Source organism: Stenella coeruleoalba (genome assembly GCF_951394435.1).
Source record: "Stenella coeruleoalba genome assembly, chromosome: 5".
Lineage (NCBI taxonomy): Eukaryota > Metazoa > Chordata > Mammalia > Artiodactyla > Delphinidae > Stenella > Stenella coeruleoalba.
The window spans coordinates 99,646,828-99,674,400 of NC_137150.1; the positions used below are offsets into that span (position 1 = coordinate 99,646,828).

Here is a 27,573-nt window from a genome sequence, read left to right on the forward strand (position 1 = left end):
AAATATAATCTAAGGACTTCCCTGGTGGCACAGTGGTTAAGAATCTGCCTACCAATGCAGGGAATACGGATCGAGCCCTGGTCCGGGAAGATCCCAATGCCACGGAGCAAATAAGTCCATGTGCCACAACTACTGAGCCTGTGCTCTAGAGCCCGCGAGCCACAACTACTGAGCCTGCGTGACACAACAACTAAAGCCCATGCGCCTAGAGCTCGTGCTCCGCAACAAGAGAAGCCACCGTAATGAGAAGCCCGCGCACCATAACTGAAGAGTAGCCCCCGTTCAACGCAACTAGAGAAAGCCCGCACACAGCAACGAAGACCCAAAGCAGCCAAAATAAATAAATAGACAAATAAAAATTTTAAAAAATATATATAATCTAAAACTCATAGAAAGTAGTCAATCATTCACTATTTATATAAAACAGCCTTGAAATAGGAAGTCAAAAACAGAGGACATCAATTCACACAGGCATTATAAAGTAAAAGGTAATCATATCTTAGAGATTTAGTGATTCAGCAAACGAGTAAAATAAGCTTTTTAAAGACAAAACAAAATGGAATGAAAAGTACATTTCTATTCACATATTATAGATATATTTATCACCCTTGAAATATTATTTATTTGCTTTAATGAGAGATTACTTAAGAAATATGTAAGCTGGATAACAATTTGAAAGGATGAATACAAATAATTCAATGAGTCATGTCATAATTATTTTGAGGAAAAAAACACTTTTATCTCAGGGTACATCTTGGAAATGACTCAATACAACAATATAGAGCAGAGAACAAAGGTATCAATAGCTATGAAATCTACCCTTAGGTCTATTAAAATTGCAAAATAATTAGAAGAGCATTAGGCAAATTATGAAACTACCTTTCATTTTATTTTGTTTTTAATCTTTTATTACTAAAAGCTTTGCTCACTGTATAACAGAATAAATACGTGGCCAAACAACTAGTCTCTCTTTCATAAAAACAGAAAAGTGAAATGTCAACATTCACCACCTGCCATATCACTATTTAATCATTTATTACTTTATACATATTTTAAGGACTTGTGTACTAAGTAATATTTCAGGCACTCATTTCTTGCAAATGCGTATTGAATCAGATATTATACGTTTAATTAGTCTTTCTTTATTTAGCTAAGTTCTAAAGAATCTTAAAGAATGAAAGACTGTTGACTGCTCTGTAGTAGACACCATGTCTCAAACACTGAAACATGCATCTATTTTTCACTACATGGCATACAGCACAGTACTTTGCACATCATAGTTACTGACTATAGTTGTTTGCTGACTAACACATAGAGGTAAATGGGAAAAACAACGACATCACTATTTTGTAAAACGTTTTCAGGACCGATTTCAAGAGTGTGTGCCTACCACAGTTACATGGCTCCCTGAACCTGTTTAGGGTTTAATGATCATCTAATGCCATCTTGAAATTCTTTTTTTTTTTTTTTTTGCGGTACACGGGCCTCTCACTGCTGTGGAGGCGCCTCCCCCATTGCGGAGCACAGGCTTCGGACGCGCAGGCCCAGCAGCCATGGCTCATGGGCCCAGCCGCTCCGCGGCATGTGGGATCTTCCCGGACCGGGGCACGAACCCGTGTCCCCTGCATCGGCAGGCGGACTCTCAACCACTGCGCCACCAGGGAAGCCCCATCTTGAAATTCTTAATAATTTTATCTTTAACTCATGTTTTGTAAGTGAAGTCTGATGGGACAATGGAGTGTGCATTAGGAGCTTGAAGCCCCGGCTCTAGGCAAGGTCCAGCTTCTGGCCACCCACCCTCCCCACATTCCTGGGGATGTGTTTTCCCTGTCTTCCCCCCTGCTCTCTGCCAAGCAGTCTTCCAATCCCTGCACTGCCCACGGATTGCTGCCATTCTCCACCTGGGTTAAGTGACTTTGTTAACTTCTGAGGAGGGAGGACCACATTTCTGGGTTGTCTCCAGTCTCTAGTGGGGATCTGGGCATGTGCACAGAAGGGTCTAGGTAGGGCTCTCTAGCACTGGAGAGTGGAGTGTAGAGGAGTGAGTGAGTGAGTGAGTGAGTGAGTGTGTGTGTGTGTGTGTGTGTGTGTGTGTGTTGGCTGTCTCTGTTCTGCAGAGGCCACATTTTAGTGGGGGCAAGCTTCTCATCCACTCCATGCAGGTAGCCAATAGTTTCTGGGAAGGAGATTCAAAGACCCTTAGGGTTTTCCCTTCCACTGTGGGTTTGGAAGCCCTGGGAACCTGGAGGTTTCCTCAATCACCCTACAAGTATCCCTGTGCAGAGGGAGGGCCTCTCGACTGGATCAGTGCCTGGGGACACCCTCTCTTCCTCTTTCCAAACTTTTTGAGTCTGTCTTACATTTGTCTGCTCTGGTCTGCTTGAGATACCCTTGGGTACTGGGGATAGGGAGTGGTGCAGGACTCTAGGAAAAGAACTGTGATTTCGATGATTTCACAAATGAGTTAAATGCTCTTATATTTACATTTAAAAGTAGCAGTGAGCAATTAAAGAGGAATGGTAAAGTTTATGCTAATAATTTGAAATTTACTTTTACTTTACTTAGAAGGACATTAAATGGCAATTAAAAAAGCACCATGACAAGTTGAGAGACAGAAATTGCAGAAGGAAAAGCCTCTATATGTTAGTACCTTTAACGGCCCTTTTTTTTCTGTGTTTTGAACAAAGGGTCCTGCAGTTTCATTTTTCACTGGGTACCACAAATTATGTAGCTGGAACTGTTTTAGAATCCAAACCAAATAGAAAAGTGCTGAGGAATACATGGAAGGAAAAAAAGCTACTTAATCTAAAGATGCTATATGGAATTTCAGTCTGATTAAAAGGTCAGCAATTAGTTTTCAATCTTTACAAACTATTTATTAAGACATTTCACATTTTAAATAATAATTAGAATAATCTATCAACCTTGAAAATCTTTTAGTTTTATTCTCACATTATTCAAAAAAAATCTTTATTAATATTTACTTTGAAGTAAAAGGGACTTTTAGAAAACATCCCCCCAAAATGAAAACCTAGTTTTTAAGAGCAACCACATTTGAATCCAATAATCCAGTTATCCAAATCAGTCAAGTTATGCAGGCAGAGTTTAGTTAAGGAAATTAAATTGGCGCCCATTTTCAAAACAAAGAATTGCATTGAAAATGAGCAACCAATGTGCTAGTCAGTTCTCAACCATAAAGTAGAACCTTACATCATGACAGTCATAGATTATGCAAAATGTGATCATATGCATTTATCTTCACTGCTAACCAGATTTATTTTTATAGGATTTAAAATATTTTACTAAACAATCTCTATTACTAATTTTTCAACTTATATGGAGAAATGCCATTAAAATTGTTAATGTGGTAGTGGAGGCATCAAAATAGCAATAAGATCTTATTACTTTATGCTAAAGAAAACACTTTGTCACCTTTCCTGAAAAATGCACAAATGAGAATTTCTCAGAGAAACAGCTGATGACTCTAAAAGCCAACTGCTTAAAATCAAGTTTAGGATTAAACATATTTTTCTAGCAATGTACAATCACCAAAAAAATCCCCTTGATTGCTATTAAAGGATGGTTTAGTGTTGATTAAAATCTTTTATTAAAAATTCTATAAGAACAGCACCACAGGACTTAGGGAGCATGAAATTTAGTACATGCTAAAGATTACATGTGCAATAATACTTCCCAGTTAATTTCTAGACAAATTCCTGGTTAAATTTAAGGCTTTGCCCTTTTAATTCCCACTGCCTGGAATACTCTTTTATATATTCACAGGGTTTTCTCTTCAATTTATGATCCGCTCAGGTGTTATATCAAAAGAGGTGTTTTTGGTTTTCCTATGCAAAATGCCCCTTCCCCACCACTTCCAAACCTCTTACTGTGTTTAGTTTTTCTTCACGGGACATATCACTTCTTGACACTAAAATATAATGTCCTGAACGGAGGGACACTATTAACGGTTTGTACTTCTTTATTGCTATATCTCTAGCACACTGAACAGTTTCTGTCAGATAGTAAACATTGAATAAATATTTTTGAATGAATGAAATAAATTAATGAATGAAAGATTAACTGAAACCATCTCCAATATCTGTTAATGCAGTTAACAGAGATTTATTAGGTTATAGTCAATGTAGGTTGAGGATATGTTCAGTCAAATAACACAACATCCTTGTTCTCAAGAAACTTTCACATTGGTCAGAAAAGCAACTATTAAAAATATGATTATGATCCAGTGAGAGAGAACCATGTGTGTTATTGTACACAAGTGACTGGGAACAGTTCAATTTCTACACTTCTTGACTAAGAGCTGAGCCATTTACCAACTTCAGGAAACTCATTGCTAAGGTCAAGAGCCTTTTCTATACCATTCGTTTACTCAAAAGTTGCATGCCACAAAAAGACACTAAACTCGGGAGTAATTTGATGTTTCCCAGGACCAAACACAAAGTTTACAATCATCCAGACTCTATCATAATTTAATATATGGCTGGACCATAAAGTTATTTAGTTGTGATTAACTAGACTGACATTTCAATTATCTTCCCTACATAAAGTATTCAGTGCACTTTTCAGAAGAAAAACACTTTTCCTAGAAGATAGGAAAATTTTATCCTTCAATATAAAGTGTCTGTGGCTTTTGAATATATAATTTTCTTATGTTTAAGAAATATGTAAAATACAAATAATATAGCATCACTCTTAGCTTCAATTACGGTTATTGCTTTTTTTCTTTAACTTATCATGACACTGGCTTATATTCAGTATATTTTTAGTAAGCATTTAAAACTTTTATACTTTGAGTAGACTTGCACAGATTTTAGAAAAAAGAATATCCACTGTCAAGAATTTTCAAAACACTGTCAAGAATTTTCAAAACACAGTGAGGATTATGAGGAATATCCAGACATAAAATAAATTAAAATACAGATATAAAGATGAATGAATGTTTATAATGTCCCTAATTACCTAGTCTAGCAACGTGCAAAAGGTTGCTATTTGAAATAGACTGTATTTTCAGAATGCAGTGAACTGTAAATCAAATAGACATCTCAAGTTTATAAATATATGGAGACTTTTGTTGATTTAAATCTGTTTTCAATGTCAGTTCAATTAATTATTGCTACCTGAGCAAATATATGAAATCTGCAATCAAAATGTAAGCCTAAAGCAAGACCTATACAGAATAGTCACCCATTGGCAGAGACAGGAGTGTTGAATATATATTTTAGGAAGCTGAAGGACTGGACAAACTGCTTCTGACAATAATTGCTTTAAAGACCCTTTAGTAAATATCAGCAGAATTGGTTTGTAACTTAGCATGTCTTTCACTTTGAACATGGTCCCTAAAGGTTTTTGCACATGTCAGGATATCTACAAACACAATTTGTTTCAGGCTATCCATGATTAACATTTTCCTTTCCTGTCTATGACCTGAATAATTCCTTTTACTAAACTACACAGCTTAGTTTTTCTATCATGCACTGAGGATTAAAATCAAATGTTTTCTAGGTGTTGCTTTCTTGTTTTGTTCTCTAAATGAACCACCTTTAAAGACCATTTAAATAAACTATCAAAATAGAAGGTTGCAAAAAAGCTTTTAGGGATTGCAGAAGTCAGTTAATTAAGGTTTATTGCAAAGATTTCTAATTATGAGAGTCAGTCTTAAATCTATAATCTTATTTATCCAACTAGAATCAGGATAATCAAGGAATGTTTTTCCTAACTACAGCTAAGTGGGTCTAAGTGATTTGGAAATTTATTTTCTTTTTTTTTTTTACATTTCTGTAATTGTAAGCAGACAGCAAACAATTAAGTCAAGGTTGTTTAATGGGGTTTCCTTAATATTTCTTAAGTATGAGAAAAGACATATACATATAATCAACTACACGAAAGAAAAGGTAATTTGATGCAAACTTCCTCTTTATCCTCACGTTCCACGCTGTGCACAGAATAGTAAAATCATAATTAATGCAACTGTCTATATTTTTCAGTCTCTATTATTTTATTTCCTATTTGTACGAGGTTGCCTCATGTACAATATTATTATTCTGCTGATTTTCTTTTTCCCTACCTCTGGCCCTGATGATATATCAGCATCTTCTGCTAAATGGTTGTTACCCTAACTTGTCTTGGCTATTTTGCAGACACCAACTCATTTCTCCAAATGTTAGTTAAATCTTCAGGTCCTTCCCCAAATCCTGTTGTACCTCTGCAATATATCAACTTGTTAGATGTTCTTGGGTCCATTAGTCATCAGGGCCTAATCCCTCAGTTGCTCAACCTTTGCTTGGTTCCTTCTACTCAGCATTCTTTCCCTTCTCCTGGCTTCATGTGGCCTACTCATATTCTACTCATCTCTCAGAACAGAACTTAATTTAATACTGCTTCCTCAGGAAAACCAGCCCTTATTCTCTAGACCTGAATAATACATGCTCTCAGAGCACCCTGAGCTTCTCCTTGGTGGGACTTATCACAGTACTAATTATGTATTTGTCAAATTATTTGTTATCTGCCTCCCCACCAGGGTGTAAAATTCACAAAAGCTCGCTCACCACTATACATGTGTTGAATAAATTAAAGGCTTATTAATAGCTCATATCACTTTTCTATTTTAGTGTGAAAACAATGATATGTAACCTACAGATAATGAGACAAATAATTTACTGTGGTCCCCTCAGTCCAACAAAATTGTAATATGTTACCCTGTAACTTTGGACAGTGCCTCTTGAGTCACTTCAAAGAGAATTTCCAAAGATACCCAAGTGGAATGATGGCAAATCCCTCCCTCTATCTGCAACAGTAACACTGTTATCTTATTAAAGCTGGCACACAATGATGACAGCTCAAGTCTGGTTCTGGGACACTCCAGTTTCTATAAGCTCCTTTTACCCAACACTAGGATCTGACCCCTTCTGATATGAAGAGAGTAATGGATGCATGCACAGATTGAATTATTTCATAATGTTACCCTTGACTGGAATATCTGCATTTTTAAAAGTATGATTTTCTAACATCAGAATTTCAGACACAAGAAGAGAAGACCTTCTTGGTGCCTCTCAAAATTATGACATGGAGATAAGTGGCTTATACGTGTAAGACTGGTCATAATATTTTATAAAGCATATATGTGGCAATATTTTAGCTCAGTTTAGGACCTTGATGTACTTTTCAAACAAAATTTAAATATATTTTGATTTTTCATTATAATTTATAACTAAAACAAAGTTGAATTAAATGAACAATAATTGTTTCTCAATATTCTTCTCAAAAATAAATTTACTGGGGAGGATTATTTAATAATACTGTCCCCTACCAGAATGCATAGCCTCAATATATGGATACTGTATCTTGTTTCATGCTTTGTATAATTTCTGTCCTTATAACCATACACTTTTAATAAATTCTCTCATTTTCAAAGTGGGAAATAGTTCGTATCCTGCCCTTCTGCTAAATTAGAAAAATAGCCTAAATGAACTCTCTTCTAATCCTGAAAGACTGCTATGTGTATAATGTATGAAATTATGTAAACATATTTACATGTATATTTTATTTAAAGTGATATATTGTTTTTATTCCCAAACTTAATTATTTATACCCTATAGTTAGAACAGTTGTACTGGATTATAGTTTTTTTAATCAAGTGGCAGAAAAAAGGCTTAGAAATAATCTGTTAATGCAGAGAGAAACAGAAGACCCTATCTGTTTTATGTTGAAGACACATCTGACAAGATTTTGTTGACACTATGGGAAAGAAGGAAAAAAAGAGAAAACAAGAATTACATTTTGAACAATCATAAAGCAAATTCTATGATGTGGAGCAGTTTGCTAGATGAAGAGGAATATTATATACTAAATATAAAAATGGTGATTCTACAGTATTATTTGGCTTTGCTTTATTTATTAGATGCATTTCTGAAGATTATCAGCAAAGTGAACTTATATATATTATTTTGAATAAAATAGTCACATCCACTTCAAATATGTTTTTAGTAGAATATTTAAGTTTTCTTCCTGTATACTTTATAGGTTTAGCAGTGTTTTTTTCACTTTTTATTTTGCAATAATTATAGATTCACAGATATTTGCAAAAAAAATGTATGGTAAGGTCCCATACACCCTTTACCCAGCCTCCCCCAAAGCTAACTACTTGCAATAACTAAAGTGCAACATCAAAACCAGGAAACTGACATTGAAAAAATCCATAGAGCTCGTGTGTGTGTGCATGCACGCATGTCGTGCGTGTAGCTCTTTGCAATTTATCACATATCTAACTTCATGTAATACCACCATAATCAAAATACATAACTATATTATTACTGCAAGGCTCCCTCCTGCTACCCCTTCATAGCCAATCCCTCTCTCCCTAAGCCCTAACCCTTGTCCACCAAGAATCTATTCTCCATCTCTACAATTATGTTATTTCAAGAATGTTATGTAAGTGAATTATACAGTATGTATCCTTTTGAGATTGGTTTTTTGTCACTCAGCATAGTGCCCTTAAAGTTTATCCAAGTTGTGTGTATCACTAATTTGTTCCTTTTTATTGCTGAATAGTATTCCAACATCTTATATATATTTCTACTTTAAATATCACCATAGCTGCCTTAATGCATGATATGGGCCGAACTGCATCCCCTAAAATCCATATGTTGAATTTAGCATGTGACTGGATTTGGAGATAGGTCCCTTAAAGATGAAATTAAGGTAAAATGAGGTCATATGGGTGGGATTTAATCTGTCATGATAGTATCCTTACAAGAAGAGATTATGACAGAGACATGCACATAGGAAAGAACATATGAAGACACAAGGAAAAATGGATATCTACAATCCAAGGAGAAAGGATTTAGAATGAAATCAACTCTGCTGATACCTTAATCTTGGACTTCTGGTCTCTAGAACAATAAGAAATTAAATTTCTGTTGTTTACACCACCTAGTCTGTGGCATTTGTTATAGCAGACCTAGCAAACGAATATAGTGTAAAAGAATAGTATAAAACATATAAAACAATACTTTCTTCTATAAGACAATCACTTCTGTATCAACATAATTTATGAATGCTTCTCAAAGGGAGTTTTTAAAATCTTTGAAGCTTTTCCTGTATCATGCTTTGTGATAAATTACATTATGGAGGAAATTAAAGAGAATATATATTTAAAAAAATCATAGGCCTATTCATGCCTAACTACATTGCAGTAAAAACCTGTAGTGTTAAAAGGGACCATTTAGCTGAAGGCAATTGGAGTTTTTAAAAAAGACAGTTTAACTATTTTTTACACAAAACTGCACCTAAACAGCAGCATTTAGACACATTTCTGGATATTTTTTGCTGTTTCTTTTAAGAGTGGATTATGGTTAGGCTTGCTGGCTGCATTGTTTTTACAATATAGATATGAATTATAATTAGCATAAATTCTTACTATTTGCTTATCTGACATGGAAAAGAGATGGCTGCATAAGTACGGCAACTGAATTTCAATTCATGTAGCAACATCTTATTTATGTCTGATGTTTGTTGGTAAGTAATATGGACTTGCTCTTAAGATATGTTAGTATAGGATTATATCAAAAACATAAATGCATAGATATTAAAGAGAAGCTTTATATCTAATTGACCATTACTACTAAGAAGTAATATCAAAAATATCTTTCTGCACCTTGGGAAACAATAAGAACAACAACCAGAAAATCACCCCTGTAATGTATAGAGTGTACAATTGCACCTCAGTGAATATAGGTCCACCAGGGATATTAAGCATCAAAAGGGAATTATAGATAAGTTTTGAGAGAACAACAGTGGAACTTACCATCTTGATTCGTGGTCACTGTAATAGCTGTGAATGGCTTGGGAGAAAAACTCAACTCAGAAACTCCATTCATGGCTTCTATTTCAAAGGTGTAATTCACGTGAGGCACAAAGTCAAGTACTATCACGGAATTGTTGATCAGGCCAGTATGTCTTGGGATGAAGCGGAGTCCTCCACCACAGTCCTCACACTGGCTGGTGTCTAAGCCACATTTCTTACAGATTACACTGTATGTGAGATCTTTTCTCCCTCCTGTGTCACTTGGTGGGCTCCATTCCAAAATAAGGGCCGTTTCATTGATGTTAAAAACCACATTCCTAGGAGCTGAAGGTGGCCCTAGAGAAAGCAATTAAAAAAACAAATGTACATGTATAGGACAATGAATTATGGTGCTAACTTGAAAATGTCATCAATAAACACTTGCTTGTCTTTTATATTAGTTTGAGCTCTTTCTTCTGATGGAAACCATAAAGAAATATGGTTAAAAATATCTGAGCTAGTCTAGTAAGAGTGGAGTCTTAGGGGTGAAGACGGTCTATATCTTAACTTTTGGTATATGAATTTCAATATTTAATATCAAAAGCCACAGATCTCCAAAAGATAGTAATTATACTTTTTAAATTTGTTAACTGAAAATATATAACAAAACATTATTTTAAATTATGTGATGGTTTTAAATACATCTTAATAATTACATCATCATTTTAAAATTTTGAAAAAATAGTAACATGCATATATAAAACATGCTGTGTTCAGTCTTTCAGTCCTCAAACTATGCTTGATGTATAAGTAAAACTCCCATTCATTTTTCTGGACAATCTCTCTAAGAATCTTCTTCTCACAGGTTGAGAATAAATGGCCATAAACTCCGGGTGAACAGACAGTTTGGAAGAAGGGGAAGAGGAAGGGAAACTGGAGGCAGCATAAAGGCTTTTACTAGGTCCTGCCAATTTCATGGGACAAAAGCATTATACGGAAGGGATAAAAGGGGGTAAACATAAGAAATGGTACCTAGACTTTTATTTAGATTAACTTTACTAAACGTAAGTAAGTGTGTCCTTAGAAGCTTATAAAGAGACCCACACAATCCTCTTATTTGTCATCAAGAGTGCACAAACCATGTTTCTCATGGATGGTGGATGAGCATCTGCTCTCTTTTTTCTCATTATTTTTCCATACGGATCACACTGCATAGAGTATTTATATCCTTTATCTATTCCAACCTTTTCTTAAAATTGTGTCAATAATCTTTTACACTTATCCGAGTCCTTCAAACCTCAGTTTCATATCATTCACTGAACAAATATTAACTGAAGGTCTACTCGGTGCCTGGCACTGTGCTATGTACTATGTTGTGAAATACCACAGAATCCTTTCTGTAAGAGACTGTGCTTATGACAGATATTTTGAAAAATAATTTATTGTATAAATAACTAATTAACATTCCTGCCACATTTTAAAAAGCTTAGTTTTAAGAAATCTAAACAGTTCTTTAAATTGCTGCTATCAAGAAAATTTGCTTAGAAGGAGGGAAAGAATTCTCTGTGACATTCTCTCCATAGAAAGAAATTCAATTTTTGATATAAGCTTCTTTTGGATTTCAAGATATGGTCATTCATTCATTAAATATATATATTTTTAGTGACTACTATGTGTGCCAGATATTCTGCTAGATCTTGGGCTTACAGCATGAATGTGATAAGTTATTTCTGCTTTCTTGTTATTAACATTTTAGCTGAATGGCTAGATAAACACAAATACACACACACAAACAGAAGAATAAAATTCAAATTATAGTAAGTGCAGTTACAGAAATCAAAAGGAAAGGAGCTGAAATAACCTGAGAAACATTCTGAGAAGGCCTAATATAGGTGATGTGGAAGATGTTCAGAGGGGTGGGAAGAATATTAGAGGTAGAAGATGTGTGGCTCTTTAGTCAAAAAAGATTTTAAAATAGTCATGGAACTGTCAGAAGATCACTCTGGCTAGAATGCGGAAGGAGGAAGCAAGAAGTGAGTTTTAAGGAACAGGAAGGGGTTGGATAATGCCAGACTGCTGGCTCACTGGAATGAGTCTGAATATGTTTCTATACTTAACAGGAAGAAACTAACAGATTCTATCTACAGAAGTGATGTGTTTCAAAAACAGCATTCTGGCTGCAGTGTGGGGAATGGTTTAAATGAGTACAGAGGACTCAGTAGCAAGATCTGTTATATACTGTTAGAGTAGCATAACATCACTCCTAAATCTATATGATTGTGTATTGGCTTTGAGATATTAAGAAGTGTTACATTTTCCTTTTTCATTTTGCTGGATCCTGATATCAGCAACCTAATGGGTAGGACTCAGACACCTATATGTACATTTCATGTTCCAGAGAGTTAAGAAACGTCTACCTTCAGAAAGGAAAATATGGAAGGGATTAAAAACTAGAGCACAGGGATAGGCATAGTTCTTTACCTCCAACCTAGACTCATGGCTAGGAGATAAAGATTCATTATCATTATCGTAATAATGTCTTCCTACAGAATGACATATTCATATTGTTGTTCTTTTCTCTTATTTATAATGGAAAAACATGAATTATTATTCACTTACATTTCCAAGAACAGGAAGAATGTTATCAATTATGTTATGGGTGTCTGCAAGTATATGACTGTCCGCCTAGAGATACTTAAATAAAAACGGCAGACACCCTTCTCCCTCAAGGGCTCTCAGACCAATTAGCATGACAATTAAATAGCTTTTTAATTGCTGTTAAATTATGCCAGCTAAACTGTGATTTCATGCAAATATTAAGCTGTAATGACATGCATGAATCATTTACTAAGATTTAGAACTTAGAACAAAGAGAGACAATTAATTCTAATCCTCAGATTCAACTAAATTATGTGTCACTAAGCTTTTATGAATGTGGCCTGACTGCTTTGTTATCATTTATAAATTATACAAAGATTATGTGACACCCAAGGAAAAAAAATCTTGGCAGCAATAACTCTTTTGGAGACATCTGTACTGAAAACTCTCAGGGATTTTCTTATGTTGATTTTTATTTCTTTAAAGGAAACACGTACTTCACATAGAAAAAAGCTATCTCCACACTACACCCTCCAAACCAACCTCATAAGAAAAGGACAATTATCCTAATTTGCAGCTAGCTGTTTTTCTAGCCCATCATGTAATAAACTTAAATAAAAACTACAACTTTATTTCTATTAAAAAAACACACTTTCAATCTTCTTCTTTTTTTTTTTTTTTGGCTTCAATTTGGATTTCCCCTTTACACATTTAAAGAATAAAGAAATAGTGCTCTAATAGTAAACTTATGAGAAGCTTGTGGCAGTGCAGTCCTGTCCCTCCCCAGAAGAGCATCTGGCCATGCAGTCCCCATCTTCCTCTCAGAGTAGCAGAGGCCAGGTGAGCTACAATTTATTTTATTTTATTTTATTTTTTCTTTCGGTACGCGGGCCTCTCACTGTTGTGGCCTCTCCCGTTGCGGAGCACAGGCTCCGGACACGCAGGCTCAGTGGCCATGGCTCACGGGCCCAGCCACTCCGTGGCATGTGGGATCTTCCCAGACCGGGGCACGAACCCGTGTCCCCTGCATCGGCAGGTGGACTCCCAACCACTGCGCCACCAGGGAAGCCCCAATTTTTTAAATTTAATTTAAATTTTTTCTTTATGGAAAATGTTTTAAACAGAACTATATTTCCCAAAATACATCATACATAATATCTCTAGTCCCATGAGATATCACCAAAAAAATGAGTTCAGCGCTCAAATTAAGATTTCTCTGGAAGATTGACGCTGAAACAAAAGAAACACAATTTGCTTCACTTTGTTGAATCCAACATTTCCCAAACGTTTATTCATGGAATATTATTTTCTAAGAAGCATATGAAGGAATACTAGCATTCTGCAGAACACCCTTTAAATAAAGGTTGACACTGAAGGAGAGCAAACTTAGGGGTCACATTTCAGTTACTACATACTTTGCTGTAGATTTCACATTTTATGCTTATAATTACAGAAATATATTAACTCATAAATAAACAGTGGTCTTTTTCATATTAACTGAAGAGTGACTATTCATTCACCCATTAACTCTATAACTAATTGTGGCTTACAGATGCATTTTTTAACCTTAAGAACGATGAAAATTTGATCCAAATAACTGAAAATCATTAAAGGCTATTGCCTATTAAACTTTATTAAACTATATTTTCCAGTTCTTAACTTACTACCTGGCAATAATTTAAGTGTGTTTGTTGGGGACTTCCCTGGTGGTCGTGTGGCTAAGACTCCACACTCCCAATGCAGTGGGCCCGGGTTTGATCCCTGGTCAGGGAACTAGATCCCACAAGCCACAGCTAAGATTCAGCAGAGCCAAATAAATAAATATTTTTTAAAAATGTGTTCGTTAATTTAATGACTACCAAGACTTTATAGTACAGTTTCCTAAGAAAAAGCATATTATTTACATCTGAGTTTACAAATGAGAGAAAAATAGTTCTATGTTTACCTATGTCAAAGAGAACATCAGAATATATATATATATATATATATATATATATATATATATAAATCATCTAGAGATGTTTAGGCAAATGTTTTGCAAAGGAGTAAATTACATGAATAAATGAAAAAGTACATCTCCAAACTTTAATAATGTACTAAAAATATCAGTTGTCAGATCTGCATATAGACATAATTTAAAACTCTAAAAGTCATTTCATTCTTTGCACTATCACTATCAATTTTAACTTTATCTATCTTTATCTAACTTTATCTAACTTTATCTATATTATTTATTAATCTAATATCCTTCCTGTATAATCTTTGGAAAAGGTATTCAATAGGAGCCCTGTAAACAAAATTTTGTGTTCATATCTAAACCACTATGTGCTCTATCAATGTTTTGTTCATAAAATGTTTGTATATTTGGAAATGGATGATGAATAATCACAAAACTGGGGCTTCAAGCTCACCACAGGGAAGGAACTAAATCAATTTATTCAGATAAAGAAATGAGGCCCAGGAAAGTTTTGTAATTATGTCAAGGTCATGAAATGTATTAGTGGTATGATGATACCTAGGTCTTTTTATGTTTAGATTTTTTTTTTCTATCACATTTTCTGTCACAATGTATTCATCCTATAAATAGGAAAATGTTTTATAGTGCTTTGCTTAGAGAGTACTGTCAAATGCAAATTTTCAAAACACACAAATTAGAGAGCAATTTATTGCCTTCCTACAACAGATTTCTTTTAATAATGTTACCTTAAAGCATTTAAAAATATTTACGGAAGAGTAACTAAAATTAAACCTTCAAGATAAATACTGCTGAAGATACAGAAACATGTGCACTTCAAATCCTTTGAATTCTACATATTCTCATCTATTTCAATATTATTGTACTTACTTCAGTAACTAAATTGATGTCTAAAATTAAGACTTGTCCATTAGTGTTTTCATAATACCGTGAATGAAGACTTAGATAATTCTTGCTACATTTTCCCTCATTTCTAAGACTCATAGTTAAAGGAAACAAAAATAAAAAAAGAAATCTAATAGACTAAATACCATTCACTTCCAGAATAAAATCTAAATCTCTCAACCTCGTCTACATTTGTCTTCATAACTAGGCCCATCCCTTACCCTCTTTCTCCCTTTTGCTGCACCTCAATGCCTTTGCACATACTGTTCCCTTACTTTTTTTTGCTCTGTGGAAAATTCCTACTCATCCTTCATGTTCTGATTTAGGTGTTTACCTCCTTTGTGACACTTTCCCATTGTCCTCAGGCAGAGCTGACTCCTTTTATACATTGTAGGCATGTATTCAAAAATATATAACCAAAATTTTTTAGCACTTTTTTGTTCTAAGGAGTGTACTTAATATTTCACATGATTTATTTCATTCAATTATCACAATAAACCTGTAAGGTAGTTAATTATATCCCCGTTTTATAGAAAAGGTGACTGGTGCTTACCAAATGTACATATTGCACTGAAATATATGTATTCTTGTATACAGGTCTATTCTGGTCTAGCTTGCTCCAAAGGTGGCATGTGCTTTAACTAAGATGAATAGAATGCATAGTTTTGTGCAACCCGACAAGAATTATTTGTCACATAGTGCAAATTTTGAAAAATATTGGAGAGCAGAGAGTTCACGGTTATAATCTTTGCAAGAATCCAGTGTTATTGATTCAAGAGAGAACCATGTGACTTGAAAATCATGTAAGAAGTGGAAGGGGATGTTTATATTATGAAAACTGGTATTAACTAATAAAAACCCATAGCAAAATGGACAGCCACCCATATCTCATTGGGAAGGAATAAAAGCTTCTCAAAATACAGTTCCATAGACACTCAAAACTTGAAAAATAAGCATTTGTGGCTCCAAATTTCTATGCCATAAAGCGTGGACATAATTTTACCTTGGAAAAAGTCAAAAAAACAGTTATCAACTATTTTCATCGATGCAGAAAAAAATCTTCAATATAAACCCATAGAATAACTAATTCTAAAAACTACAGAAATATGCTATAATTTTGTACGTCAAGAGTTAAACGGCAAAACCACATTCATAATAAAAGCACACTAAAACACAAATGAAATCATGAGCAGCCTGCGCTTGGGCGTTTTGAGTAAAAAATCATCCAATTTTGCTAAATATCACGAAGAAAAAAATCTTGCACACCTACATACAGCCCTTTCTGTGTCTGAGTCAGTTATTTTTAATTAAATACTCATTAGAAATAAGAGAAATATGATGAGACTAAGCACTGTCATATTTTGGGAGGGAAAAGCAAAGCAATAAATGAATAGATTAAAGCCAATTAATAAATCTTTCTCAAAAGGCATAGCACTGTAGGGATAATTATGAATGTTCTTTTTCCAATTATGGATTAGACATGGTAAGTGGTCTGTTGTGTACAAGTAGATGATATTAAATGGGACAATTCTCTCTGAGTTCCAACTGTAGATGCCAAGAACAGATTTGCCCTGGTAGCAAGTGGTAATTCAATTCTTCAGCATCAGCAGAATAACCACTTAATATCGCTTCCTATGGAGGAACCTCTCCCAGGTAATTTGGTAAAAGAACCTTGCCTGAAATAAAAATTAAAGTATTTATGTTTAGGAAACTCCATGAAGCTCAAGTGACATCTTACATCAGTGATCTGTATTAGGGAAACTGGGATTCATTACATACAGGTATCTATCCTATAATATAAGGATCATTTTAATTTAAAAAATATACCACTGCCATACATAAAGTAAATATTTAGAGTTATTTTCTATAATGAGAACAAGTCTAGAGTATAACACAGCCTGTTAAAGGTAATAAATCCATTTATGCAATATCTCCCATTCTGGCTTCTGTAAAATTGTGGCTGCTACCTTGTGTTTACAATCAGTCACCTAAGCAATCAGCTGCGCTTTTGTTTTTTCAGTTGTGAGACAGAAAAGCAAGGAACCAGAATGTTTTTTTTCCATGCACAAGAAGCTTAGGGGAGAGAGATAGAGAGAGAGAGAGAGGAAGAGGAAGAGGAAGAGAAAGAGAAAGAGAAAGCGAAAGTGAAACGAAAGCGATGGGGCAAAAAAAGAAAAGATAGCAAGTAGAGCAGGGGTATCTGTATAGGAGCATCCTACACCCACCCAGAGTGGAGGACCTGAGTAGGGCAGATGAAACAGGGAAGAACACCTTTCCTGATGCATCTCAACACAATATTTGTTCTATTCAAAGTAAGAGTGAGAGAATAATGACTTTCTTAAATGGCCAATCATTCCAGAAATAAAGAAGCCATGTTTTACAATGTCAACCTTAGAGCAAAAATAAATTCAACTTTTACACTTTCATTCCAACCACTGTCACTGTATACCAAATATAAAGATAAAAAGACATGGTATTTGCCTATGTATTAAGAATGAAATTGGAAGAAACCGTTTTACTCAAGGTACTTGACTACATATTTAGATGACCAAGAAAAGTGAAATCCTTAATGATGTGCAAAGGAATTACCCATATATATGATTTGCATTTTATGTTTTGAACTTTTCTAAGTAGGCAGCACAAATGTTCGTTGAACGTGTTAATCTTCCAGCACCTGTTCAGTAACTAAAAAAAAATCCTCCTATTGATTTAAACACGAGAAACATCAAAGTGAAAATGCGATGACTGTGGAATTACATTTGTCTAACTTTTTATGCATCCGTATATTAGACCCTCACTTCATTTCTCTCAGTCCTTTCATGCTCTCTGCCTTTCTTGCTTGACAAGTACTTTCTTAGTAACTCCTATAGTCCTTTGTTTCTCCAACCTTAGTGAGCATTTTTCCCTTCTGGCCTAGAAAAGCCTTAGACAGTTATTTTGATAACAGACTTCTTGGCAGGCAGCAGGGTCTCCTGTGCTCTGAACTGCTCTCAGAGGCAGCCCTAATTGACCAAGAGATGATATTGTGGAGTGTCCTCCACGGCTCATCCTTTAAAGCACAGAACATACATTAATGAGTCACCTGAGAAATAAAATTAAGAGTTTATGAAGTAGATTAAGATAATAGAGAAAACACTTCAGCATTTCATTTTAAATTTCTTATTCTTAATTTCTTTAATATACTTTGCAGTTCATGTAAGAGAAGCATAATGAATGTTTTAAAAACATTCATTTCTGATTTTTAAAACAATGTTTTAAAAATCAAGACGATCCAAACTTGCAAGTATGTTGCTGGTATAACTGGATATTAGGACTGTTTGAGAGATCCTAATATAGTTAAAATTAGAGATGGAGAAAGAGGCCAGGGCTGGACTTTGGATGTTCTTGGATTGACTCTTACAATTTTGGCAAATAGGTGTTGGGCTTTGAAAGATGTTATGCAGAAGAAGTGGTAATATGATCAAGGTTTTGTTTTCGTTTAAAAATAATATTTTCTAATAGTTTGGAATATTTGGAGGGATGGAAGACTAAATGAAGGAGACTTGCGAAAATATTATTAAATTAGCCCAAGAAAGAGTTGAGGGCCTTAACAAAAAAGGAAAGGACCAGGAGTTGATATGAAGGAATGGACAGAAGGAATACTAAGAAGTAAAACTGACAAGTCTTGTGACTACTTGGACACGTCAAGGGTAGGGACAGGGGTAATGATTCTAAGCTTTCTTGCTTGGATGCATGGGTAGATGAGGATTCACCAGGATAAGGAAACAAGCTGGGATGGATGAGCAGGCTGAGGTAGGAAGGAATAAAATTGACTTTTGTAGGTGAGCTAAAATTATAAGTTTATTCATTCTTTGAATATTTATTTTGTGCCTAGTATTTGCCAGGTACTATTATTAGTGCTGGAGACACAGTAAAGAAAGAACATTCATGATCCCCTTGTAATCTACTATGGGTAGAATGACAATAAACAAGGAAGTGAGTGTAAAAATGAATCAGATCTTTTCAAAGAGTGACATAATGTATAAAAAATAAAATATATGATACAAAAAAGAGTAACTGGGAGGGATTCTATTTTTGAACAGGTGATCAGGAAATGCCTGTCCTAAGAATTGACACTTGAGCCTGACTGCCAAAAAGAAAACAACCATAAGAGGACCTAAAGGGAGAGCACTTCAAGTAGAGGAAACTGCTGGCATTAAGGATGAGAACAAGTACAGCATCATGGAAGTTCATCAGTTTAGTAACCAAGGAGAGTATGGTATGATACAAGATTTGAGATGTGGGCAGGTTTCTGTGGGACACACAGGTTGTCAGATCCCGTAATGAGTTGGCTAGGTGACTTTGGACCTTAAGAGAGGAGATTGGGATATGGATAAAAATATAGGCATCATCTATTTACAGGTGCTAGTTGAAGCCATGAGATTAAGAACATGTGATGAGACAAGAAAGCTAAGAAAGAAGCATGAGAAAAATTAGTATTTAACAGGTGAGCAAAAGAAGAGAAATTATCCATGGTAACAAACATGATGTTCAGAAAATTAAGTGGGTAAAGGGGAGATTGCAAAGTCTCAGAATAAAAGAGAACAAATAGTTTCAAGAAAAAGGAAGAGATCAACAGAGTTAAATGTCATGAATAACAAGACAAAAATGTTTCTAACACAATACGGCAAATAAGATCATTGGTGAATTTTTCTTAAACAGTTTATTTTCTCACACAGTTCACACAAAGAAAAACATGATTGCAGGAGAGTGAAGAGCAAAAATCTGAATGTAGTAGAGTAAAAAGTAAATTAAAAGTGTGTGAAGAAGTAGCCATAGCTGATGAAGACTGCTTTTTCAAGGTACTTGTTTTGGGAGAAAGACTATTGGACTGGGAACATCATTTAATGATAGGAGTTTGAGTACACTTATAGGTGGTGAGGAAGGAATAGTGGAAACAAAAAATCAAAAGAGGAAGTTAACAATAATAGCCCAACCCAATAGATGGAAGGATTTGATCACCCCTCCACAGCCAATATTTCAGGGATTAGCTTTGATTATGAGACATCTTTTTTTTAAACCGTAGCCATTTGAAACAACTAAAAATCTTTATGTGTACACCTCATCAAAGAAGATATACTGATGGCAAATAAGCATATGAAAAGATGCCCCGCATCGTGCCATCAAGAAAATGCAAATTGAAACAACAATGATGTACCACTACACACCTATTAGAAACAACCAAAATCCAGAACACTGATAACATTAAATGCTGACGAGGATGTGTAGCAACAGGAACTCTCATTCACTGTAGGAATGCAGAATAGTACGGTTTGGTGGTTTCTTACAGAATTAAACATATTCTTACCATATGATTCAGCAATCACACTCCTAGGTATTTACTCAAAGGAGTTGAAAACTTACATCCATCCAAAAACCTGCACATGCATGTTTATAGCAGTTTATTCATAATTGCTGAAACTGGAAAATAATCAAGCTGTCCTTTAATAGGTAAAAGGATAAACAAACTGTGGTATATCCAGACAATGAAATATTATTCAGCACTAAAAATAGATGAGCTATCCAGCCTTGAAAAGACATGGAAGAATCCTAACTGCATATTACTAAGGGAAAGAAGCCAATCTGAAATCTTCTACTATATGATTCAAATTATATAACATATATATATATATATGGATACAGCACAAAAATAAGTGGTTACCATGAGTTGGTAGGAGGAAAGGAAGAATATAGGCCCAGAGGATTTTAGGACACTGAAAATCCTGTGTATGATACTATTATGATTGATACATGTCATGACACATTTGTCCAAACCCAAAGAATGTACAACACCAATAGTGAACCCTAGTGTAAACTATAGACTTTGGGTGACTATGATGTGTTAATACAGGTTCATCAAATATAATGTACAATTCTGGTGGAGGATGTTGATAATGGGAAGGCTATGCATGTCTGGGTTGGGAGGAGGGAGGTATATGGGAAATTTCTATACTTTCTCTTAATTTTGTTCTTAACCTAAAACTGCTCTAAAAATAAAATCTTAATGAAAATATTTATGTGATTATATCATGTATATTATATGTCTCAAGATTATGAAATTTAAAAAAACACCTATCTCTACAGTGAAAATGCAAAGAAATTATAAAACTCTTAATGGTGAAGTCACATGCTTTGTTATACCAGAAACTTAAGGGTTGCTGTTGTTTTGATGACAGTGCTAAGGAGCAGGGAAAGATCTCTTGAGGTCCTAGAATCAAATCACTCATATGATTACATACAATACCTATCTAGGAGCTCTTTCCCTACTAGGTCATTTACTAGCCAAATGTCTTAGTCATTTTCAATATTTTGGTCCTCCATTTTCTCCTAAACCTAAACATTCAAAATCTCCCTGCCCCTGATACCAAGTTTAAAAAAAAAGCTTCCTTTTAAATGCCTGGAAGATTCTCTGAAAGCGTAGCTTCAAATGCTAAGTCAAAAACAGCAGAAAGTGATGTGACTGTCTACCTGACACAAATTCTGACCTTTAGATAATATATTATTGGAATAAAGGTGATAAAGAATGGCTTATTCAGAGACACATGATCTAGAAGTTAAGGGAACTTCCATCTATTAAAAATCTATTAGAATTTGGCTATTGTTTATGGTTAATGAAAAACGAAAAGGTTGACTGCTTATTTGATCCTTGGCCTCAAAAGTTCTGTATCTTGATGAAGTTACCTTGGTCCTCTTAACTCTAACTGTTCAATGACCTCTTGGCTTGCCATTTTCCTGGTTTTTCTTCCCTAACAATCTAATCTTTCAATTTTTAGGAAGTATGATGCTTTGGTGTTTCTGGTCCTTGCTTTTTCTGCATATATTATAATAATTGCTAGGGTCTCTCACCTAGTCAGAGTATAATTCAAAAAACTTTACTTAGATATGCATAGAGGTAGAGGACTTAATATATTTTGTGAAAAGGTCTTACAAATTCAGCACGTTATTTCTTTCAATTTGTAGGAATGTAGATGATGGAAGCTGTGAGCCCAGCATAATACTATCAACATAAAGTATTTAACAGCTTGAATACTAATTTATCAAATATTATTTCAAAATGAATTGTGAGAGAAGAGCTTTCTGTATCAACCAATTATATAGCAGCTGCTATGTGCCAGGTATTCTTCTTAGCACTTTTCAAATACTAACTTATTTAATCATTATAAATAACAACAGAATGATGTAGGTACTGTTATTAACACTAAGAATGGTGCAACAGAGGTTAAAGGGTTAAATAATTTGCCCAAGGCTACATAGCTAGTAAGTACCAAAGCCAAGGTTTACACTCAGATAATTTGACTCTAAAAGATGGTGAACTTACTAGCACACCATGCTAAGTTTTTGCTAAAACAAGGAAAAGAAGTCCTCAAGGAAGTAGCAGAGAGAAGCCTTGAGAGGGGATTTTCCTGTGGCTGGATGAGGGGAGATCTGACAAAAGTTTTCACCTTCCTTTGGAGTTCTCTCTTTTAATCTCTATGGCAATACAGCATGCTGTTCCCTGTCTAAAGCTCTGCTCAGCGATGACCAGAATTAAACCTCTCTGCTTCCACTTGGCACAGTTAAAGCAGGCTAGCATAATTGCAAACATAACTTACAATACCAAGCATAAAAAAGTTTTTTTTAAAGAGAGAAAATCCGAGAAACATAAAATGTTAAGCTAATAAGTACACATATCAGATTCAACAATGACTGAGGTTCATAGACCTTATTATATCCCATATTTATTTCCTTAATAGTTTCTCACTCCAAAGAACTAAACCTCCCCAACTACCTACTCTGTCACCTCATTGAAGGGTTATATTGATGGGAAACAATTTATTCCTTCATTTTGTCAATCGTCTATTTATGGCCTTCTAAGAAAATAAAAAGAGCAGATTCTTCTCTATCACTCTCCTCGGAAGTCCATTTAGTTTCTGATGTAGGTTTTCAGGGATTCTTGCCTGGCACAACTGTAGCCATTGGAAACACTACCATCTACCTAAGCTGGAGCATGTTGTCCACAATATAATATAATAATATACAGCAATTATGCAAAAAGGATTACATATAAATAGTAATAGAAATCTTTTCCTGTTCAAAACTATTTCCACAATTAGGTGAGAAATTATATTTAGAATTTTGCTTTTCCTACTTATAAACTTAGAATACATTACTAGAAAAAAATAATATCCAGGTAGCAATTTCTCAGGCTACAATTTTTTGAAGAAAGTAGTCACTCAGCACTTAAGAGTCAGAAAGCAAAAATTACATCTACTAATGAATGTGTTGTATTTTTATTAAATGTATTCTATAAAATATTTTACATTTTATAAGTCTGTAGTAGTGTACACAAATCTATAAACTGCATCAGTTAAAATAAATGGAACACCTCCCCTGTCTCTAAGGAATATGTGGCATTACATAATTTTCTATCCATTTTTGCCAGTATGGAATTACATAAGATAAGCAACATTTTGGCACCAAATCATCAACAAGAAGGCAAATTTTCACTGTATCTTATTGATGTATTTAACAAGACTTTTATAACTAAGAGGTGACACTTTACTTTTGCATACCTTAGCAATGCATTAATATATTCACTTTAATTTTTATAGTGTACAGATAATTTATGATACTTTAATAATAGGAGAATACAAATAATTTAAAATTCTTGGTGCATGCATTAAAATGACCTTCCCATTTAGATTTAATATTCTATTGGTTCCAACCCCAAAATTAGAAAGTGAGAGGTGAAATGTGGACAAAGTCAAAAATATCTTCCTTTAAAGACAAATGTCAAGGAAAACTCGAACTTTTCTATATAACGATAGCACAATGACTTTCAAAGTTCCATACTGAAGCTCCCACACACAGCAAACTTGATGGTCCTAAACTGATGTGCCTTCAAAAGTTCAAGGGTTGAAACAAAAAACAGAAGTTTTGCTTATAGAGCCTCAAAAAGCCTTAAACTGCTTTAACCTCCTAAGGACAGATTATGCCTAGGAAAAATCTGCAGGGCCTCCAAATCAAGGTTGGTATATGCATGTCAGTGATCAATGTGATTTTTGAGGAATAAATACATTCTTTGCAAGCAGCTGAAAAGCAATTATGCTAAGAAAGACAGAGAAACTTTTTCCTTGACTATTATCAAAGACAAATAGCCTAGATGGCATAGGATTTTGCATAGTCACTTTTTTTTGGTTTTAATTTAGAATAAAAAGACCAAAAGGGTTGGAAACAGGATTTTCAAATGAAAAATGGACAGACTTACTGGTACATGCCATGGAAGGTGGGTCTTGTTCAGCTCGAAAGTAACCCTTTTCACACTGACAGACAGAAGTTGCTTCCATGTAGGTTAAACTGTGTGGAGGACATTTAGAACACTTTGTGTTGCCAGCAAATGCTTTATAGAATCCTGGTCTGCAAGCTGCGAACATAGGAAAAACAATATTTTTTATTATCGCTTATTTTATTTGTATGTGTACAACATATTTTAACTTATACACACTTTGGATGTCAGAGTTCAGTTCACACATACACAGAAAAGTCAATACATGCTAATATTAATGAATGAAATTAGTAATTCAAAATAAGTTACCCAATGGGGACTTCATATTTTAGTTGAGGTTGCTACTTTTAAAAGGCATACTTGAAACAAAAATATGCAAAATAACAGTGCTTACCAATGTATGGGAATGCCCACATTAAGGGAGACAATTGTGTAGCTCTGGGAGATGGCATTAAATAACATTGAATCACACCCTTTAAAATTGATTTCCATTCCATTTCTCCCTCAGCTCTTCTGAGTATTTAAGGAGAAAGTCCCAGGGTAGTGTGGGTATATCTTTAACATCTTTCTTACAGGCTAAATATTTTTTGAACAAAATGAGAGCTGGCCTTAGACTCAGATTGTAGCAGGACATAGCTATAGTTTGATAACACTGCTTCATTTTTATCAAGATCATTTTTTATTTTTCTGTGGCAAACAATTTTCTATTTATTATATTGAAATAAATTCATTTAAAAATTTAATTTTAAAAGTGGGTAGACAAAATATCAAGTAAATAAGGTATATTTGTTATGCACATATGACAAAAATCATGAAAACTGTAGGCTAATGACTAAATTTTCACAAAACATAATGAAAATGAAATGTAAGTGACTAAAGTTATGCTGTCAAATGTTTCACTGAACCTCATTTTCTATTCACTTAAATCCATGTTGTCATTTTCACTGAACATTTTCATAGGAATGGAAGTCCTACAAAAAAGGATCCTACGATAAGCTACACATCCAGGGTCCTGAATGGTGGGGCGTTTAATTGTTTCTAGTCTCAAAGAAATGACTGCTGGCCACTTTCTAAATTAAAACTGTTATACAAAATAAAAGAAGTGTAATTTTCCAGTGACAAATATTATGTTAAAAAATATTTTAACAAGCTATGTGTTTTAACTCAACACATTTTCACAAAATGTTCTGTGTAAAAATAAACAAGAATCTTAATTTAACAATAATGAATCTATGAGTAAGGCTTCTGCTTATATATTCAGGAAGGAAAAAAAGTATTTGAAATCTGATACATATTTTATATTTAGAGCACATTCCAATTAAAACTAGCCACATTTCAAGCATGCAATAACCTCATGTGGCTGGCTAGTGGCTACCGTATTGGATAGTGCAGTTTTGAACACAGAAATCTGTTCATTACATCTCCTTGTATAAAAATCTTTGATGACTTCTCATCATCTTTACATTAAAGTTTAAAGTATTTACCTTGGATTACAAGTTTACCCATGGTTTGCCTACAGTTCACCCATGGCTTCACCCTGCCTACAGTTCCAACCACATCAGATAAAGCTGCTTCCCTCTCAAACTCCCTCTGTTAAGGCTTTGCCCTTCTACTGTCTATTCTCAACTCAGCAGGCAGTGATCTTAGAAAATACATCAGATCATTTTATCACTGGGCTCTGGGCCTTCCAATGGCTTTCCTCTCTCCTAGAGTAAAGCCAACTGCCCTATTAATTGCCTACCACGCATTGCATGATTTTGCTCCCCATCCATTCCCTGTGACCCTGCTTTGCATCTTCTACCTCTTTTTTTGTATCAAGCAGTCTGCTCCAGCCACACTGGCCTCCTTCAGAATCTTGGGCATCCAAAGCATTCTCCTGCCATTGGGCCTTTAGTACTTGCTCTTATCCAGCTGTCTGTATAGTTTTCTCCCTCCCTTACATCAGGTCTTTATTCAAACATTACCATATTAATAAAGCCTTCCCCGATTCCCCTTTTTCTATTGCAACTCCTGCTACATCCTACCTACCCGAGTAATCCATATTACTCTCCATTCTTATTCCTGTCTTCAAAGAACTTAACAACATCTGACACTCAATATGTTTAATTTTTTAAGCCATTTCCCCTTAAAATGTATGCTCTATGAGGGTAGAGATTTTTTTTTTTTGGTCTGTTTTGTTTACTGAAGTGTTTCTAGGGCCTAGAAACAGTGTTTCTAGGCCTAGAACAGGCATTACTTGGCCCTCAATGAGTATTTGGTAAATGAATGAATGAATGAATGAATGAATGAATTGCTGAGGGACTCCGTTAATTTCTGAGTTTACTCTGCTCTTTGTTCTGCTTTGAGCCTTTTCCTCTGTTGAACAATCTTTTCTCTCTATCCCCACCCTACGACCCACTCATCTTGCTGACTCCTAGTCATCTTTCAAGTCTCACTTCTTTTAGAAAGCTCTACCTGGGCTTCCCTGGTGGCGCAGTGGTTGGGAGTCCGCCTGCCAATGCAGGGGACGTGGGTTCGTGCCCCGGTCTGGGAGGATCCCACATGTTGCGGAGCGGCTGGGCCCGTGAGCCATGGCCACTGAGCCTGCGCGTCCGGAGCCTGTGCTCCGCAACGGGAGAGACCACAACAGTGAGAGGCCCGCGTACCGCAAAAAAAAAAAAAAAAAAAAAAAAAAAAGAAAGCTCTACCTGACTCCCTAGACTAGTTTCTCTAAGCACCTGTGCCTTTTCCATGTTAGTAATCCCTTGACAGTTATTTGTTTAATGGCTGTAAGTGCCACAAGGACAGTTTGGCACAGTGCTTGTCATAAAGTCGGTGCTTGGTACTTATTTGTTTTATTGAATTGGACAGCATGTGAGTACTCTGCTAATTAAATTCCTGCAGAAGATAATGCGTGTCTACTCAGTGCATGTTCTGATCATGGCATAATTCATCTCACTACAAATTTATAGATTTTTTTTTGGCTTGTTGCATTACTCTAAGTAAGGGATGGAAGCAGGTAGTAAAAATCTT

The 27,573-nt window shown here is 34.9% G+C and overlaps 1 protein-coding gene across 5 annotated transcripts in view; it reads right to left on the reverse strand.

Moving 5' to 3' along the window:
• The window catches only part of EPHA6 (EPH receptor A6), a gene marked incomplete at its 3' end in the record, with an annotated part of 858,431 nt that overhangs the window by 483,437 nt on the left and 347,421 nt on the right, over positions 1–27,573 (reverse strand). For 4 of the 5 annotated variants that reach the window (XM_079923297.1, XM_079923296.1, XM_079923295.1 and 1 more), the window contains exons 4-5: positions 24,544–24,699; positions 9,821–10,156 (exon numbers count right to left, since the gene is read on the reverse strand). In XM_079923297.1, coding sequence (XP_079779423.1) covers positions 9,821–10,156; positions 24,544–24,699 — 492 coding nt within the window. Of the gene's footprint in view, positions 1–7,323; positions 7,753–9,820; positions 10,157–24,543; positions 24,700–27,573 lie in introns of those variants that run through there. The other variant, XM_079923298.1, reaches the window with a different exon arrangement.